A 17,668-nucleotide genomic window follows, 5' to 3' on the forward strand; every position below is an offset into this window, starting at 1 on the left:
TTCGAGATAGCATTTACTGCAAGGTTAGAATGCACCTCTACCTATATGTCTGATTGAGTCACAGAAAACCCCGGAGAATGGTATCCGAAGGCTGCAGAGGGGCTCTGCTCATGCAGGGGCAGCCTCTTACGTAAAAACCAGCACCCTGCCTTCAGGATTGTTAAGGCCTGCTATAGGGATAACTTATAAGTTTTAAGTGTAGTGACCTATAGAGATAGTGAACCTATATGTAAAGTAAGTGGTGCAAGCACCAGCTTACACAGGTTGCAGTAGCAGACCTGTTGTTCCAGTTTAGTTCTCATGGGTGGCATAATACATGCTTCAGCCCATGGGAGGCCCCTGGGGTACCTATGCCCTGGGTACATGTGTACCATATACTAGGGACTAATAAGGGTACCCCAGTATCCAATCTGGAGTGTACCAAAGTACATGTCAAACATTTTAGGGAGAAAGCAGATAGACTGGGATCCTGAGTAGCAGGATCCCAGTCAGACTAGTAAACAAGCACTGGCGTTGCCAATAGGTCTCGCATTAGGAAAGTTTATGTCATTTACAATACCAATAGGTTAAACTTTCCTAATGCGAGACCTATTGGCAACGCCAGTGCTTGTTATTCTTGACCTTTAAAAGTTGTGAGGCGAGTTCTTTGGCTTTGTAATGCGAACCCTGTTTAAATTTTTAACGGCAAGGGGTGCAACACAAGAATGTTCTGGACAGGCACAGCCCACACCGGCCTTTGTCATCGCGGAAATGGCGACAAAGAAGGGCAGGATGGGTGCTTGATAGCAGCAGAATGGCTGCAAAGGGCACCTCATTATCCGATGCTCAGTTTAACCGCCTGGCGCCAAGCCTGCCTCACATGCCGGTGATATGCTAGGACTGTTCTGAATACCAAAGGCGGGATCCGACCGAGCAGTATTAAACTTTTTCGTTTCCTCATACATTTTTTTAAAAGATCAATCGCAATTACTCACTGAAATGTACATTTTGCAGCAAGATGAACACATGAACATTCAGAGTTGCACAAAGTTTAGAGTTAAAGCAAAAAGATGGTTAAATCAGCACTAAAATAAAATACCTATAACAAGGGAAAGAACAACACGAGTGGTGGGGGAACGCACGCACGTATAAATAAAAACAAGCAAAAGCAAATGGTGGGGGCCTGAAGGAGGAGGGGGTGCGAGGGCTGAGTGAGGATGGGGTAGCAGGGGAGGGAACACGGCCTGGGGGAAGCTGGCTGGGGAGGGGGAGGAGAAATCCAAGGAAGGCTGTGTGCGGGGAGAGAGGGGAGGTGCTGGAGCTGAAAGTACGGCCGGCCGGCCATCCAAGAATAATTAGGGGAGGAGAAGCCGAGAAGCCGCAGAGCGCACGCTGGGCGAAGCCCTTTGATGTGCTGCGAAGATGAGCGGCCGGGAAACTGAAAGTACGGCTGATAGGAGGGAGGGAGGCTGATGCGCGTGCTTGTTTGGTCACGTGGTTCACGTGAACTTCAAGAAAACCGCAGCAGAAAGCCCTTGGTTTGACGAGGATTTTGGCTACTTGAATTCTCGCTCCCTCAATGCGCTTGCGCGCATTGTAGGTCACGAGACCTAAAAACCAGCAGAACACCAGGCAAAAAGTGAGGGTAACCACGCAGTCCGATCCTACCTTCCTACAATGTCCGACACACAAACTACTCTGCTAATCACTACTTTAAGATATAAATCTACGCAATACTACTACAAGCTGATCCAAACTGTTAGCAATGACTGAAGGAGCTGGCTCAGAAACCCTTTCTTTATATTGTTGGAGACATGTTCAAGCTCACTCTTTCTAGACCCAATCAATATAACCATTTATCACCAACAGTCACATTAATTTTCCACTGCCTCCCTGTCTAAACAGACACTAAAATGAAGCTAATCTATCCCATTACATTTGCGTCCTTTAAGTATTTTGACACTGCAGATTGAGAACATCGATCGTGCATCAGTTATTCTTAAACTATAGTACAGAAATACACACAGATAATGGTTCTAAGTATTCACAAATCATCAAACTTTCATCGAAGCCTCTCCACTTTGAAAAGCCCAACTAAACTTTGACCACAATGAGCTACGGCACGAACCTTTTATTTCGGTTACCGTGTAAGAGTTGAGGAGGATTTTGTGTGCATTACCTGAAGGCTAATGATTTCTGCATCGCAATGGATTATTTCTTCCATGATCCCCTTTTTCCTGTATTCCCAATTTAACGCCCAGGACGGGCAGTATCCATACAGCTGCCTGGTGGCATATTTATCACATAATACGTTGTAGCACATGACAGTAAAGGACGCTAGAGGGGAGAAAAGGGGAAAAAATAATCAAATTTCGAACATGCAGAAAGGGAAACAATCGATTCTAAAAGGTTGACAATAAAATGCTGGTTTCATTTTTTCTTTTGAAGCTCTGAAATAAAGAAACTTCCACAGTACATTCGGGCATTTAATACGTTTTTACAAGCTACGTAACACAAGTCGTAAATATTGCTCAGTTAGCAAAAAAATAGACTGGGATGGAAAATGGCACCGGGCTATTAGTTACCAATGTCTGAGATTAATTCAAGCATTTCACCCATCACATTTTTGTTCCTATCCTTCCAGTTGACGTCATCACTATAAAGGTCCACTGTAATACTTACAAAGCATTAAACTCTAGAGTTTCTGACCCTGGGCCTTGCTTACTGGATCAAATGCAGATAAGTATTTCTTATTTTTTTTTTTTATTTATTGTGATTTAATTTACACCGTTACACAGCATTTGGCCTACAACCCTGGGGCCGGCCGCAGTACAATACTCAAATAAATCTTAATGAAACAGCCGTTTCGCCAACAACCCGGGGGTCCAGAGGCAAATCAAAGGATTCAATATGTGTACCCTCCAGCAGTATGCAACAATACAGTGTAAATCACGCAGTTTGATAATTTGAACCTACTAACCTTACTAAGAAGCAATAACTACCCTCCCCACCTTTGCCATGTCACTAAATAAACGTGCATCTTGTGCCCCTACCCCCCCTAACAGTCCATGAAAGTCATCCACCCAACCATTTCCCATTGTCCTACAAGACTACACTACAATTTAAATATAATCAGCTATACCCACACATGTACAGGAGACATCATGACAGTTCATTCTCGATCAATCCGATCTGTGCTTATGTCCGCTCCCCTCTGAGCCAGCCAGTTCACGAATGGCCCCCAAATATCTAAGGGTCTAGATCTCGTTGGCATCAACTCCCAGTAGTTTGACAATTGGTCTGTGCAATATATGACCGCATTGACCCACCCTGCTATAGCAGGCGGTCTGTTTTTTTCCCAGTGGATTGCCACTTGACGTTTCGCAAACAGCAACAATATGGCCACTAGCTTTCGAGAAGGTTTAGGAATCTCAAACACAAATCCCAATGAATGAATGAATGAATGAATGAATATAAAACTTATAAAGCGCAAACTTTGCCCGAAGGCATCAAGGCGCTGCAGACAGGATCAGTGTATCAAAGTTCACAGGTTACTAAAACACAAAGATTATGGGAGATGAGGGCTGAAACAAGAGAAGAGCCAGGTCTTCAAGGATTTCCTAAAGGCAGGATGTAATGCCAAAGTGGAAATTGAGGCAGGGAGCCGATTCCACAAGTTGGCGCCCAACAGTGAGAACGCCCTCCCCCCCATCTGGCTTTCCTAAACCTAGAAACTGTTACCCAATTCCTACTAGCCGATCTCAGGTTCTTGCAAGGGATATATCTGTGAAACAGTTTATTAATGCCTTCAGCACCCCTGTTGTGCAAGGCCTTGTGTACCAGATACAGGGCTTTAAACACAATTCTCCTCCCAAGTGGGAGCCAATGAAGGCTCCTAATGGTGGATGAAACCGCATGAAATTTAGGACGACCCATCACCAGCCTAGCCGCTGCATTCTGCACCAGTTGGAGACGATGCAGGAGTCCCTTTTTATTCCTAAATAAAGTGCATTGCAGTAATCCAGCCTGGATACCACAAGGGCGACCACTGCCTGTTTCCGAGCTGTAAGGGAGAGAAAACAAAAGATCTTCCTAAGAGTCCTTATCATCCCAAAACAAGTTGCAACCGTTCTATTTATTTGTGACTTTAAGGACAAAGAGGAGTCTACAATAATGCCTAGGTTCTTGGCACTTAGACAGGGCACAGGGCAGGCTCCTAGAGAAACAGGCCACCAGGCCTCTGACCAAATATCTGGCTTGTCTCCAAAAATTATAACCTCAGTTTTATCCCCATTGAGTCGAAGATAATTCTTCACCATCCATGCAGCCACCGCTTACATGCAATTATTAAAATTTGCTGCTGAGGCTGAGACACTCTCTGTGATGGAAATCAGAATCTGAGTGTCATCAGCCAATAGTACCATCAAGGGATTAGTCGGCAAGTCGCTATTAACCATATTGCTAATGTGCTTAAAAATCTCTATACAGTATTGCGCAATTGGTCTGCAATACCAGGAAAGATGAGCAAATGTGGCGTATGGTTCCCCACATCTCCAACAATTCAAGTCTGTTCGCAAACCCAATGCGATTTAATTGTAGTGGTGTCCGATATACCTTATGCAAAAAATTGAAATGTATAAGGCGTAACCTATAATTAGGCGAGAGTTGGTCCAACTGTGTGCAGCAAAAATGCCATTGATTGTCAGTGATTGGGATCTCCAACTTCATCTCCCAATCCGCCCTAGATGTTTTAGCGATTATGGGGGACATTTCTTGTGTTTCATTATATATCCTCGTAATTAACTTACTCGAGGATTTGTTTGACAGTATATTTTCCAGGGCCGGAAGTGGTTCCGGAGCAGCCGGAAACCCTGCATTGCGTGCCCGACATGCCGCTCTTAACTGATAATATAATAACATGTCTGAGGCTGTAGAAGGGAGCGGGTCACAAATCATCTGTAGAGTAAGAAAAGTATCATCTGGATCACGACCCGTTACTAAATTATGTTTCCTAGCTCTTTCAGTGGTTGCCCTGTCCATCAATGGCCCCAGGAGTGGGTTCCCCCCCAACGGCATGGCGGAGCAAACAGTTCCTTGCGGCCTGCTCTCTTCGCAATGTGAGTCCAGGCCCATTCAAATGTTTCCACCGTGTTAATCTCTGAATGCTGTGGCTTATAAGGATGATACACCGCTACCTCCAAGGGGGTGGGTGCAGTCCTATCAATTTCTATGGTCACATGTGGCTGATAAGGTGTTGGGCGTTGCCAATAATGAAGATACTGTGCTTGCGAACTATAAGCATATAATTCTATATCTAGGGCCGCCAGCCCTCCCTGAAAAAACATCAGTGTCAACAAATTCCAAGACACCCCAGGCTGTCTACCCGCCCATACCAACTCCAGAAGAATCGCACACAAGCATTTAAAAAAGTGAGTATTTAGGGGCATAGGTATATTGATAAACATGTATAACAGTTTGTGGAAGGTCACCATCTTGGTTATTGCAATGCGGCCCGTAAGGGACAAGGGGAGTTGCCTCCATCTCTGCACCCTCCCTTCTAACCAGTCCACTACTCTCCCATAATTTGACAACCATATCTCCTGTGTAGACCGACTGATCCATATCCCCAGATATCGTGTAGCCTATGTTGCCCATTGGATGGGGAACTCCGTATCGCATTGCTCAGTGGTGTCCGTGAGAGGCATCAACACTGATTTTGCCTAATTTATCTGAATCCCGTTAACCCCCCATAGCGTATTAATTTTCTCATGACAGTATCAAAATTATCCTTTGGATTAACTAGATAAATCGTCATATCGTCCGCATACATGGATATCAACAGCCCCCTGGATGTAAATCCTATACTACCCTGAGTATGGTGTTGTCTTAGTCTAGCCGCTAGCAGCTCGGTAGCAAGGGCGAACAGCAGGGGCGATAGAGGGCAGCCCTGTCGTGTACCTCTCATAATGGCAAACAAATCTGATATTTGTCCATTTACCTTTACTCTAGCCCGGGGTAGTGTATATTACCTGAATCTGTTTGATGAAAATGGGGCTCAGACCCATCCTGGTGAATAAGGCGAACAGAAACTTCCATTCCAATGAATCGAACGCTTTTGTAGCGTCGAGCAGAGCCGCTACTGCCTGTACTTGGGGTGGCAAGTAATGTAATAGACCGAATATAACCCTACAATTATGAGCTGTTGACCTCCCTGGTATAAAACCTGACTGGTCCGATAGCACTATCTGTGGGAGCATGGGCCTCAACCTACCGGCAAGGAGAGTGGCATATATTTTAGCGTCCAAGTTAATCAATGAGAGCGGACGATATGAATCCGGCTTGGTGGGATCCTTATCCGGTTTTAATAACGTGATGATTGTGGCTTCTCTAACCCCTTCCATGCTGATGACGGAGCAGTTCCGTCATCTGCATCGGTTGGGCTGTGCTGATGATGGAACCGCTCCGTCATCAGCAAAGCCCCCGGGGGGAGCGCTGGTGCCCCCCCCTTCCCGGGGCATCGATCAATGTGCCTTAAGCAGGGGTGGCAGCGCAAGAGTTTCCGCTGCCACCCCCGGGCCCCCCCCCACACTGCCTGATGAAGTCAGCGCGCACAGCGCGCGCCGACGTCACTCAGGAAGGGCTGGACACGCTGGAAGCCATTTCTTTCCAGCGCGTCCAGCGAGAGGAGGTAGGTTTTGGCCTCCGGTGAGGTGGGGGGGCTGTTGTTCAGTGCCTTGAGGCATCCGGGAGGGGAGGAAATAGTGTTTCCTCTCCCCTGATGTCCCAATGCAGGGCATTCCTGGTGCAAGATCGCGCACAGCGTCGCAATCGTGCACCAGGAATGCCCCACTAGACACCAGGGAGTTTGTTTTTCTTTATATTGTGTGCAGGAAGCGACCCCTTGGGCAAGGGTCGCTTCCTTAGGGGGGCAAATTAATTTTCAGACTTTTCTGCCCCCCCTGGGGCAGATCGGCCGTTTTTTTGGCCGATCTGCACCCAGGGGGGTAGAAAAGCCCACTAGAGCCAGGGATTTTCAAGTATTTCAAAATCGGAAGCGACCCCTTGGGCAAGGGTCGCTTCCTTCGAGGGGCAAATACATTTTCAGACTTTTCTGCCCCCCCCCTGGGGCAGATCGGCCGTTTTTTGCCCGATCTGCACCCAGGGGGGGCAGAAAAGCCCACTAGAGCCAGGGATTTTCAATTATTTCAAAATCGGAAGCGACCCCTTGGGCAAGGGTCGCTTCCTTCGAGGGGCAAATACATTTTCAGACTTTTCTGCCCCCCCTGGGGCAGATCGGCCATTTTTGTGGCCGATCTGCACCCAGGGGGACAGAAAAGCCCACTGGAGCCAGGGATTTTCAATTTATTAAAAATTGGAAGCGACCCCTTGGGCAAGGGTCGCTTCCTAAGGGGGCACATTTTTTTCAGACTTTTCTGCCCTCCCTGGGGACAGATTGCCCGTTTTTTTGGCTGATTCTGAACCCGGGGGGGGGGGGGGGGGGTGAAAAGCCCACTACAGCCAGGGAATTTGTTTTTATTAAAATTGGAAGGGACCCCTTGGGCAAGGGTCCCTTCCTAAGGGGGCACATTTTTTTTCAGACTTTTCTGCCCTCCCTAGGGACAGATCGGCCGTTTTTGTTGGCCGATTCTGAACCCAGGGGGGGTAGAAAGGCCCACTAGCCAGGGATTTTTGTTTTAGTAAAATTGGAAGCGACCCCTTGGGCAAGGGTCGCTTCCTTGGGTCCACATTTTTTTTTAAAGTATATTCTGCCCCCTCTGGGGGCAGATTGGTTTTTTAATTTGGCCTTTCTGCCCCCAGGAGGGGAAGAAAACCCCACTAGACATCTGGGAATTCTTTTATTTTTAAATGGAAGCGACCCCTTGGGCAAGGGTCGCTTCCTGGGGGCCCAATTTGAAAATAAATATTGTGCTTGCTTCCAGGGGATATATATTTGTTTATGTGTAATCAGCCTTTCTGCCCCCATTTGTGTAGTGACATAGCCTGTGACATAGCTTGTTATAATGTGTATTGTTTTTCTTGTAAAGTGTAATGTTTTAATTTCCCCTTTTTTGTTCTTGTTCTAGGCTTTTGCTCTTTAGACTGTTGGAGTGTGCGGTTTTGTAACTGGTGGTACTGCTGTTTGTGTAGTTGCATGTGTTTGGTAAGAGACCTTTTTTGTACTATTTCAATGTAAATGTGTTTTTTGCAAAGTGTGTAATAATACCAGTATGTTCTGTTTCTTGTGATTGTAAAACATGTTTTGCATTATTGCTTGTGTATTTTTTTCTGTACATTTATGGGTTTTTTCTTCTTTCTAGTGGGATATCGTTGACTATTTGCTGTGTCTTTGCAGAGTAGGTGCTGGTGAGTGTGGCTGTATTTTGTAAGTGAATTGTATAGTTATTCAGTTTATAGATCTTTGTGATAAAGGCTTACATTTTTTTACCTACTTTGCACAGTGTTGGTTGTTGAGTTGTTTGTGCAGTCTCCGTTCTTAGTGAGGATAATGGCTAGCCGCCGGATTACCGCTCAGCAAGTTGTTGGAATGCTTTTTGATTCTTCCTCTGACCATGGTGCTGAGACTGACTCTGATTCTGAGGCAGAGATGGGAGGTGAAGATTCTGGTAGTGAGTTATCTCTCCACATGGCATCGTCTGATGATGAAGATACTCTGAGTGCTGATGAAGCTACTTTTGGTGTGGATGAAGTGTCTGTGTTAGAGGAGGACATTGCTGTGCCGGTAGTGCGGCAAGAGGCATATGGGCTGTTAGACTTCCAGTTGGTGTAGTGAGACAAGAGGCAGCTGGGCAGCAGCCTGAGGCTGCAAGACTTGTCGTTGAAAGTTCTGACCTCTGGGTTGCCCCAGGCATGGTGCAGCCGGCATTGCCTGAATTTACTGGTGTTCCAGGGTGTAGGGTGAACACTGAAAACTTTTTGCCAATTGATTTTTTCAAGTTGTTTATGGATGATGTGTTTTTGGCAGAGATTGTAGAGCAGACTAATTTGTATGCAGAGCAGTTTTTGAGGGAGAACAGTGCCAGCCTCAAGCCCCACGCTAGAGCTACCCGGTGGACTCCCACAAATTTGGAGGAGATGAAAAAGTTTTGGGTTTAACTTTTTTGATGGGTTTGCTTAGGAAACCATCAATGGCTTCATATTGGTCTACTAGTCCCTTGATGGCAACAGCTATATTTCCGGCAGTCATGAGTCGTGATAGGTATTTGCTTCTGCTTCGGATGATGCATTTTGTTGACAATGGTTTAGCTTTGCCACGAGATCACTCTGATTGTGACCGTCTTTTCAAGATTCGGCCTGTCATTGATCATTTTGTTGATCGATTTACTGAGATCTTTGCTCCTGGGAAAGAAATTGCAGTGGATGAGTCTTTGGTGTTGTTCAAGGGCCGCTTGGCATTTAGGCAATACATTCCAACTAAGAGGGCACGCTATGGAATTAAGCTTTATATGGTGTGTGACAGTCGGACTGGATATGTCTCTAATTTCAGGGTGTACACCGGTAAGGAATCCAGGATTAACCCCCCTGGTTGTCCGTCGACTTTTGGAGTGACTGAGAAAATTGTGTGGGAATTTGGTCGAGCATTTTTTAACAAAGGCCATCATTTATATGTAGATAACTTCTACACTGGTGTGCGGTTGTTCAGATAATTGGCCAAAGTGGACACTGTTGCTTGTGGCACTATCCGCTCTAACCGTAAAGGTTTCCCAAAAGAACTTGTTTGTCAAAAGCTTGCTCGGGGACAGTGCAGTGCATTGCGTTGTGAGGAGCTTTTAGCTGTGAAGTTTTCAGACAGGAGAGATGTCTACATGTTGACTTCCATACATGATGAAAGCACTGAACCGGTGACTGTTTGGGGTCAGGTTGCAGAAGCGCGCAAACCTTTGTGCATTTTAGACTATAATAGGCACATGGGTGGTGTTGATAGAGTAGATCAGAGGTTGGAACCGTATGCTGCTCTTCGTAAGGCTTACATTTGGTACAAGAAGTTGGCTATCCATCTTTTCCACTTGGCAACCTTTAATGCTTTTGTTGTGTTCCAGCAATCTTGTCCTCAGTCAAAGATGACTTTTGTAAAGTTTCAGGAGTCTGTAATAGGCAGCCTTGTTTTAGTGGAACAGGTAAGTGTTCCTAGAGTTGGAGTGGTGGAGGATGTTGCCAGATTGAAAGATCGCCACTTTCCTGATCAAATTGCTCCTACAACCTCAAAAGACATTCCCAGTCAGAGATGTAGAGTCTGTTGGCGAAGAGGTTTGCGGAAGGAGGTTCGTATGTACTGCCCCGACTGTCCTTCTAACCCTGGGCTGTGTGTACCTGCTTGTTTTAGAATGTACCACACGCAAAAGAATTTTTGGGAGCATCCATGAGTGGTAAAGTGAACTGGCTGGTCTCTATTCTTTAAAACTTATTGTTCAGTTTCAAAGTTGGCATTTGTGTAGTGTATTTAGATTTAGTTGTTGTGTTAGTAGATTTGTATCAATTTGCAATTTGTTTTTGTTTTTTATTTGTATTGAAAAAAAACTAAAGTATGATGTTGGTTTGCGTGTAGTGTCCATTGTCTGACGGTGTGCATGGTTTGGTGCTTGGCTGGCGGTGTCTGTGGACTGGTGCTTGGCTGGCAGTGTGTGTGGAGTGGTGCTGTCCTGGCGGTGTGTGAGGACTGGTGCTTGGCTGGCGGTGTGCGTGGTCTTGCGCTTGCCTGGTGGTGTGTTTGGGTTGGTGCTTGGCTGGTGGTGTGCCTGGACTGGTGCTTGGCTGGCGGTGTGTGTGGAGTAGTGCTGTCCTGGCGGTGTGTGTAGACTGGTGCTTGGCTGGCGGTGTGCGTGGTCTGGTGATTGGTTGGCGGTGTGCGTGGTCTTGCGCTTGCCTGGTGGTGTGTTTGGATTGGTGCTTGGCTGGTGGTGTGCCTGGACTGGTGCTTGGCTGGCGGTGTCTGTGGATTGGTGCTTTCCTGGCGGTGTGTGTGTGGACTGGTGCTTGGCTGGCGGTGTGAGTGGTCTGGTGCTTGACTGGTGGTGTGTGTGGTCTGGTGCTTGGCTGGTGGTGTGCGTGGACTGGTGCTTGGCTGGCGGTGTGTGGGAAGTGACTTAATGCTGATTACTACACACAGTGCTAGCTGAGCGCCACTCCATGTAATCCATGAGTTTGTGTAGTTGCTGTGTCAGGAATGTGGGCGTGAGAAAGTGATGGGCCCATGATTGGCGTTGTCTGCTGGTGGAAGTGTAGTAATGTGATTGGTCCGCGGCTGGCTGTGTGAATGTTTTGTATGTGTCACATGTATGAAAGTTGTATGAATGGCCTGTAAAGAGGTTGGTGCCTTGTCGTGGCTTTACAGCTCACGAGCTGTGAGTCAATGGTTCAGTTTCTCGTCCTTTCCATTATTAACAGTGTATTTCATTTTTTGTGAAATCACACGCTAATACAATGGTATATACTGAACCATCACTCACTCTCGTGCCAAATCCAACCAGTATGTGTTGTGTGTGTATTTGAAAACTTGATGTCTGTGTAGTTTTTTTTTTGTTTGTTTTTGAAGCAGGACGCACCTTGTCACTTTTTTTGTAAATGTTGTGATGTGTTGCTTTTGTGCCTGGTGGTGTGAATGGTCTTCTGTGTGTCAAGTATAAAAGGTGTGTGAATGGCCTGTAAAGCGGTTGGTGCCTTGAAGTGGCTTTACAGCTCACGAGCTGCGAGTTCAGTTTTTTTGTCCATGTAATTGACAGTGCATTTCATTTTTGTGAAATCTCTTGTTAATAAAATTATATACACTGACCCATCACTCGCCCTCGTGCCAAATCCAACCAGTATGTGTGTGTGTTTGAGGAATAGATGGCTGTGCAGGGATCTTGTTTTTTTTAGTCTCTCTGCCAAGGTGTACATTCCGCCTGCCAATTGCAGATATTGTTGAAAACCCATGGGACTACATGGTGATGTCTCTCTGGTGAAATCTAACAATTAATTTTATCCACAATATCCTGCAAACCTCACAATGTCCATCATATTTTCCTTGCAATATTGCGCCCAAATTGTCACGCTGCACAAGTAAACAACTAGTTTTGTCAAAACTAATTGGTTTAGCTACGGGGGTCACATGGGTTTTTCACTCCTTCCTCGGTTGCCATCTAGGGAAACCTAGCAAACCCACACATTTTTGGAAAGTAGACACCCGGGGGCTTTCAAGGGGGTATGGCTTGCATGGATCCTCCAACGTACCTTTTCTCAGATTCCCTAGCAAATTTTAAATGTAGCTGACAAAAATGTGTTTTTCAAACATTTTTGTGTGTAAAAGTGTGGCATCACTGGGCTCACACAAATTTCCACCCACCCAGCGTTCCCCCAGGTCTCCCGATAAAAATTGTACCTCACTTGCGTGGGTGAATCAAGGATCCGCAACAGGCAAGGGACCAAAACCTAATGAGGCAACATCAAAATTACCTATCACAAAGCAATCTGGTTTTGCAAGGGGGTTCCCATGAGTTTTTGGCCCGGGGCTCGGCGGCCATGTAGGGAAACCTACCTCAAACATACATTTCTGGAAACTAGACACCCGGGGGACTCCTGCGAGGTATGGCTTGCGTGGGTTCCTCAACATTCTCCTACCCAGAATCCACTGCAAAGCTAAAATTTGGCCCAAAAAAAGCATTTTTCTCACATTTGTGTGTGGTAAAGTTGTGGAATCTGTGTGGATCCTCAAATTTCCTCCCACCCAGCGTTCCCTCAGGTCTACCGATAAATATGGTACCTCACTTGTGTGGGTAGGCATAGTGGCTGCAACAGGAAAAGGCCCAAATTGTAAGGTGGAGACTTAAATATTAACTATAACAAAACTACCTTGTTTTGGGGGGGGGGGGCACCTGAGTTTTTGGCCCGGGGCTCGGCGGCAAACTAGGGAAACTACCACGCATGCCATACCTCCCTGGACTCCCCCGGGTGTCTAGTTTTCAGAACTGTTTGGGTTTGGTAGTTTCCCAAGGTTGCCGCCAAGCCCCGGGCCAAAAACTCAGGTGTCCCCCACAACAATAAGGTAGTTTTGCTATAGGTTATTTTTAAGTCTCCACCGTACGATTTGGGCCTTTTCCTGTTGCAGCCACTATGCCTACCCACGCAAGTGAGGTACCATTCTTTGGGGGAGACCTGGGGGAACACTGGGTGGGTGGAAATGTGTTGATCCACGCAGATTCCAGAACTTTCGACCACAGAAATGTGAGGAAAATGCATTTATTTTCCAAATTTTTTAGGTTTGCAAGAGATTCTGGGTAACAGAACCTGGTGGGAGGCAGTCGAGTCACCCCATCCTGAATTCCCCTGGGTGTCTAGTTTTAGAAAATGTATAGGTTTGCTAGGTTTCCCTAGGTGCCGGCAGAGCTATGGTTCAAAAACAAAAGGTAGACACTTTGCCAAAAAAGGGCCAGTTTTCACTGCGAAATTGAGGTGCGACCACGTTGCGTTTTGCGCTGTTTCCTGTCGCAGGCACTAGGCAGACCCAGGCAAGTCAGGTACCATTTTTTTCGGGAGACCTGGGGAAACGCTGGGTGGGTGGAAATTTGTTGATCCACGCAGATTCCAGAACTTTCCACCACAGAAATGTGAGGAAAATGCGTTTTTTTCCTCAATTGTTTAGGTTTGCAAGGGATTCTGGGTAACAGAACCTGGTGGGAGGCAGTCACCCCATCTTGAATTCCCCTCGGTGTCTAGTTTTCAAAAATGTATAGGTTTGCTAGGTTTCCCTAGGTGCCGGCAGAGCTAGGGTGCAAAAACTACAGCTAGGCACTTTGCCAAAAAAGGGTCAATTTTTAACTGCAAAATTGAGGTGTGACCATGTTGCATTTTGCGCCGTTTCCTGTCGCAGGTACAAGGTCGACCCACACAAGTGAGGTACCGTTTTTATCGGGAGACTTAGGGTAATTTAGATTTGTAAATCAACTGTTATTACCTATTGAGTTTTCATGCATTTCTCCCTTCCCAATGAAAGACATTGTGAAAAAAAAATCATTTTGAAAAATGACCAATAATTCTCATGCTAGTATGAGTATTCCCAATTTTGAAAATGTGCACATATATACTGTTTCTAAACTCTATAATTTGTACCCAATTCAGAAATACATAGGTCTCTTTCATACTCATTTTTCCATGTATACATTTTCCAAGAATAAGTGCTCTATACCGGTAAACAATAAAATACCATTGCAAGTTGCTGCTTAGTTTTTGGCTCTGGGTTCGTCGGGTTCTTGGTAAAACTACTAGTCCTATATATCCCCACACCAGGTAGGTCCAACGGATGTAACAGTATATTGCTTTCAAAGAGCTGTCTAAATTACAAGAAGTTACAGGTGAAAACGTTGAGACAAAAGGCTGATTTTTTCAACTAATGTCCAATTATTCCAATATTTAACTGTTAGTTTCTACAAAGAAACCTTCATGGATTTAGACAAATGACCCCTTTCTGAATTCAGAATTTTGTCTACTTTTCGAATATGTATAGCTTTCCAGGATCCTTTATTGCTTTCAAACTCATTTCTACCAGTAACTGGAAGGAGGTTGAAAGCACTAAAAATAGCAAAAATAGGCTATGTCCCAGAAAAATGCAAAACTGTGTGAAAAATGTTGGTTCTCTGACAAAAGACTGTCATTCCCTAAAAGCTGAGAAAATGGTGATTTCAGCCCCACAAACCCTTTTTTGATAACATTTGCAGGGAAAAACCCAGAGGCTTTCATTTGCAGCCTGTTTTTCCCATTTTTCTGAACAAAAAAAACGTTACTGTATTTTGCTTAATTTCTGGGACCCCTCCATGGGAATCCACAAACCCTGGGTATCTTTAGAATCCCCATGATGTTGGAAGAAAAGGATGCAAATTTGGCGTGGATACCTTATGTGGTCAAAAAGTTACAGGGGCTTAAGCGCACACTGACCCAAATCGCCAAAAACTGGCTTAGCACAGGAGGGGAAAAGGCCTAGCAGCGAAGGGGCTAAGAGTGGTGGGAAGCTCACCTGTCTCCATCGCCTTTTGAAATACCTGTAACAGACGGGGGGCAACAATGTCAACATATTCCTTATAAAAGGCCGATGTCAGGCCATCCGCCCCCGGGGCTTTCTCCGCAGGCATTCCCGAAATCACTTGTTTCGCATCCTCAACCGTGATGGGTAGCTCCATGTATTGTCTCGCCCCATCATTAAACCATGCCAAAGCCACTGTGTCTAAATAGTCGGAAATGTCAGACTGCGATGGGTTGACAGGAGAGGTGTATAGTGATTTAAAAGTGACTCATGGTCTGTAGAATCGCCTGCGGTGTCCTGGATATTTCCCCATCTTCAGTGTGCAGTTCGGTGATAAATTCCGATCCCCTAGGAGGATGGAGCATGTTAGAAAGAGTTCTTCCAGCTCGATAACCCTCCCCATATCTACGGGCCTGAGTATATTTTTGCATAAATGCCGTTTCTCGCACTGCCTCCTCTTGAAATTTCGTTAACTTGGACCTCAACTCAGCGCTGGCGTATGGAGTTCTGTAAATGGGCAGAGTGTGAGAGTGTGGTCCGGCTTCGGCATGCTAAACGCGCTGATAATGATAAGGCTTTAGAGATGGCGAGAGCTTGGGAGGCCCTGACTCAGGCCTTGCGAGACTCCCAGTTGGAGGAAGAAGACGAATGAATGATAATCGTACAGGTGATCATCAAACTACAAAACTGATGTGCAAAGCTTTCTGTGCAGCTGGTAATATGCTAAGATATAGAAGTCTGGACATACCCACACCATCGAGAATAAGGGGGGGGAGGGCTTAAGGGGGAATTAGTGTTAAATTAGGGACATGTTTAACGGATATGGATGATGTGATAATTGTAGTATATTGTATGTCAGTATAAACTCCAATAAACTATGTTTTCAAAAAACTTGGACCTCAACTCAGCCATAAATACTGGGGACGGGTTATCACGGATGGTTGATTCTAATTGTGCAATGGTTGATTCTAATTGTGCAATGTCATTTTCAAATTTTGAAGGGTATTGCGTATATCCCTCATCACTTCTGTCTTCAGTGCCATACAATTCCCCCTAGCAACCACTTTAAAGGCCTCCCATAATGTACCAGGAGAATCCACTGTACCCTCGTTCAGCTAAAAAAAATTGACAATTTTCTCTCTAAGCTCTTCCTGAAAGACCAAATCCAACAAGGATCGTGACAGAAACTCCAGCTGAACGGCTGTATATAAGGTAGTGGAACCTATAGTGTCAATAAGACAGGCGAGTGGTCAGAAAAAGTGCGCGGGTAATGTGAAGCCTCTAAGACCCATGCATGCAAATCCCGAGATGTCAACCAGTAATCCAATCTTGACCATGCATTCCGGTGGTGTGTCACGCAAGTTCCCTCCCTAGCTGTCGGGTGTAATGTTCTCCATGTATCCACCAATTGTAAATCATCTTTAATATCCAATAACATTTCAGCAGCCCTAGGATGGTGTTCACGATCCGCAACCCGCCGGTCAGCAGCAGGCGACAGAACAACATTGAAGTCCCCCCCCAAAGTATCGCAACTCTTCCCAATGATTGAATCCCATGCCACACTGTTTGAAAAAAATTCCGTATTGGGACCATAAGTATTTACAATCACTGCCAGTGTGTTAAACAGTGTGCCCTGGAGCAATATATATCTACCCTCCTTATCGAGCACCATATGTCTCTTGCATGGCAATCCTTTGCGTATTAAAATTACTACCCCTCTGGAGTAATTAGAATAAGTAGCCTCCACTACTACACCCCATCTTGCATGCTTAAGTGTGTTTGTGGCTGGTGAAGCAAGAGGAGTTTCTTGTAACAAACATATATCCACCCCGTGCCTACTCAGATAGGAGTGAACAAGTCTAGCTTTCCTTCGGTCATTTAGGCCTCTTATGTTCCACAAAATACACTTATCAGTAGTCATAGCTACTAGTTATGAACCACAAAATTACACACATCGTCAGCATCCAGAATTAAATGTAACCTGATATACAAACAAATAGTGTGTGGTTGCATAGCATCAGACAGTCCTAAATAAACCGCTGCCGCGTAAGAAGGCGGACCCGGTATAGGCAACAATGTGACAAAAACATGTGACATGGCAATAATAACTGTAACAAACATCTCCCTTCCCCCCCCACCTTCCACTCCAACCCCCCAATTAGGTTGAGTCCCATCCTCCCCTGACCCTCCCTGACCAAAACCTTCAGTCCCCAAAAACAAGCAAAAGGGAATCATCCCATAGGGCACGCGAGGTCGCCAGCATACTTCCCCACACTCTTGGTAGGGTGGCCGAGGCCATACCATGTAATACCTTCAAGTACCTTGTTCAAAATGCATCTACATAACCGACCATATAACACAGCCTATCCCAACAGTAGAGGGGAAATGCCGAACTGAAGAACATATAATATTAACTTTAACACATAGTACACTCATATCTGAACAGAGCACATTCAACACATTTACACTTATCTGCGCCTTCTGCAATTCGTCGCGTTGCTTCAGTCATTATCGCTCACAGGCCTATCCGATTGAGAATCAATTTGTGGAGCCAGCTGCTTATGTTCTTTCGCCATCTGTTTGGCATATGCAAGGGCCGCCTTCACGTCCGTGAAGAAGGTGGGCTTCCCATGGCCCTGGATTCTCAACTTGGCCGGGTAGATCAACACATATCTGGTC

The 17,668-nt window shown here is 45.6% G+C and overlaps 1 protein-coding gene across 2 annotated transcripts in view; it reads right to left on the reverse strand.

Annotated features, from left to right (window-relative positions):
* The window catches only part of CNOT6L (CCR4-NOT transcription complex subunit 6 like), a 931,406-nt gene that overhangs the window by 415,087 nt on the left and 498,651 nt on the right, over positions 1–17,668 (reverse strand). For both annotated transcript variants that reach the window (XM_078676356.1, XM_078676357.1), the window contains one exon: positions 2,159–2,316. In XM_078676356.1, coding sequence (XP_078532482.1) covers positions 2,159–2,316 — 158 coding nt within the window. The remainder of the gene's footprint in view (positions 1–2,158; positions 2,317–17,668) is intronic.

This window comes from Lissotriton helveticus, chromosome 2_1 (assembly GCF_964261635.1).
Source record: "Lissotriton helveticus chromosome 2_1, aLisHel1.1, whole genome shotgun sequence".
Lineage (NCBI taxonomy): Eukaryota > Metazoa > Chordata > Amphibia > Caudata > Salamandridae > Lissotriton > Lissotriton helveticus.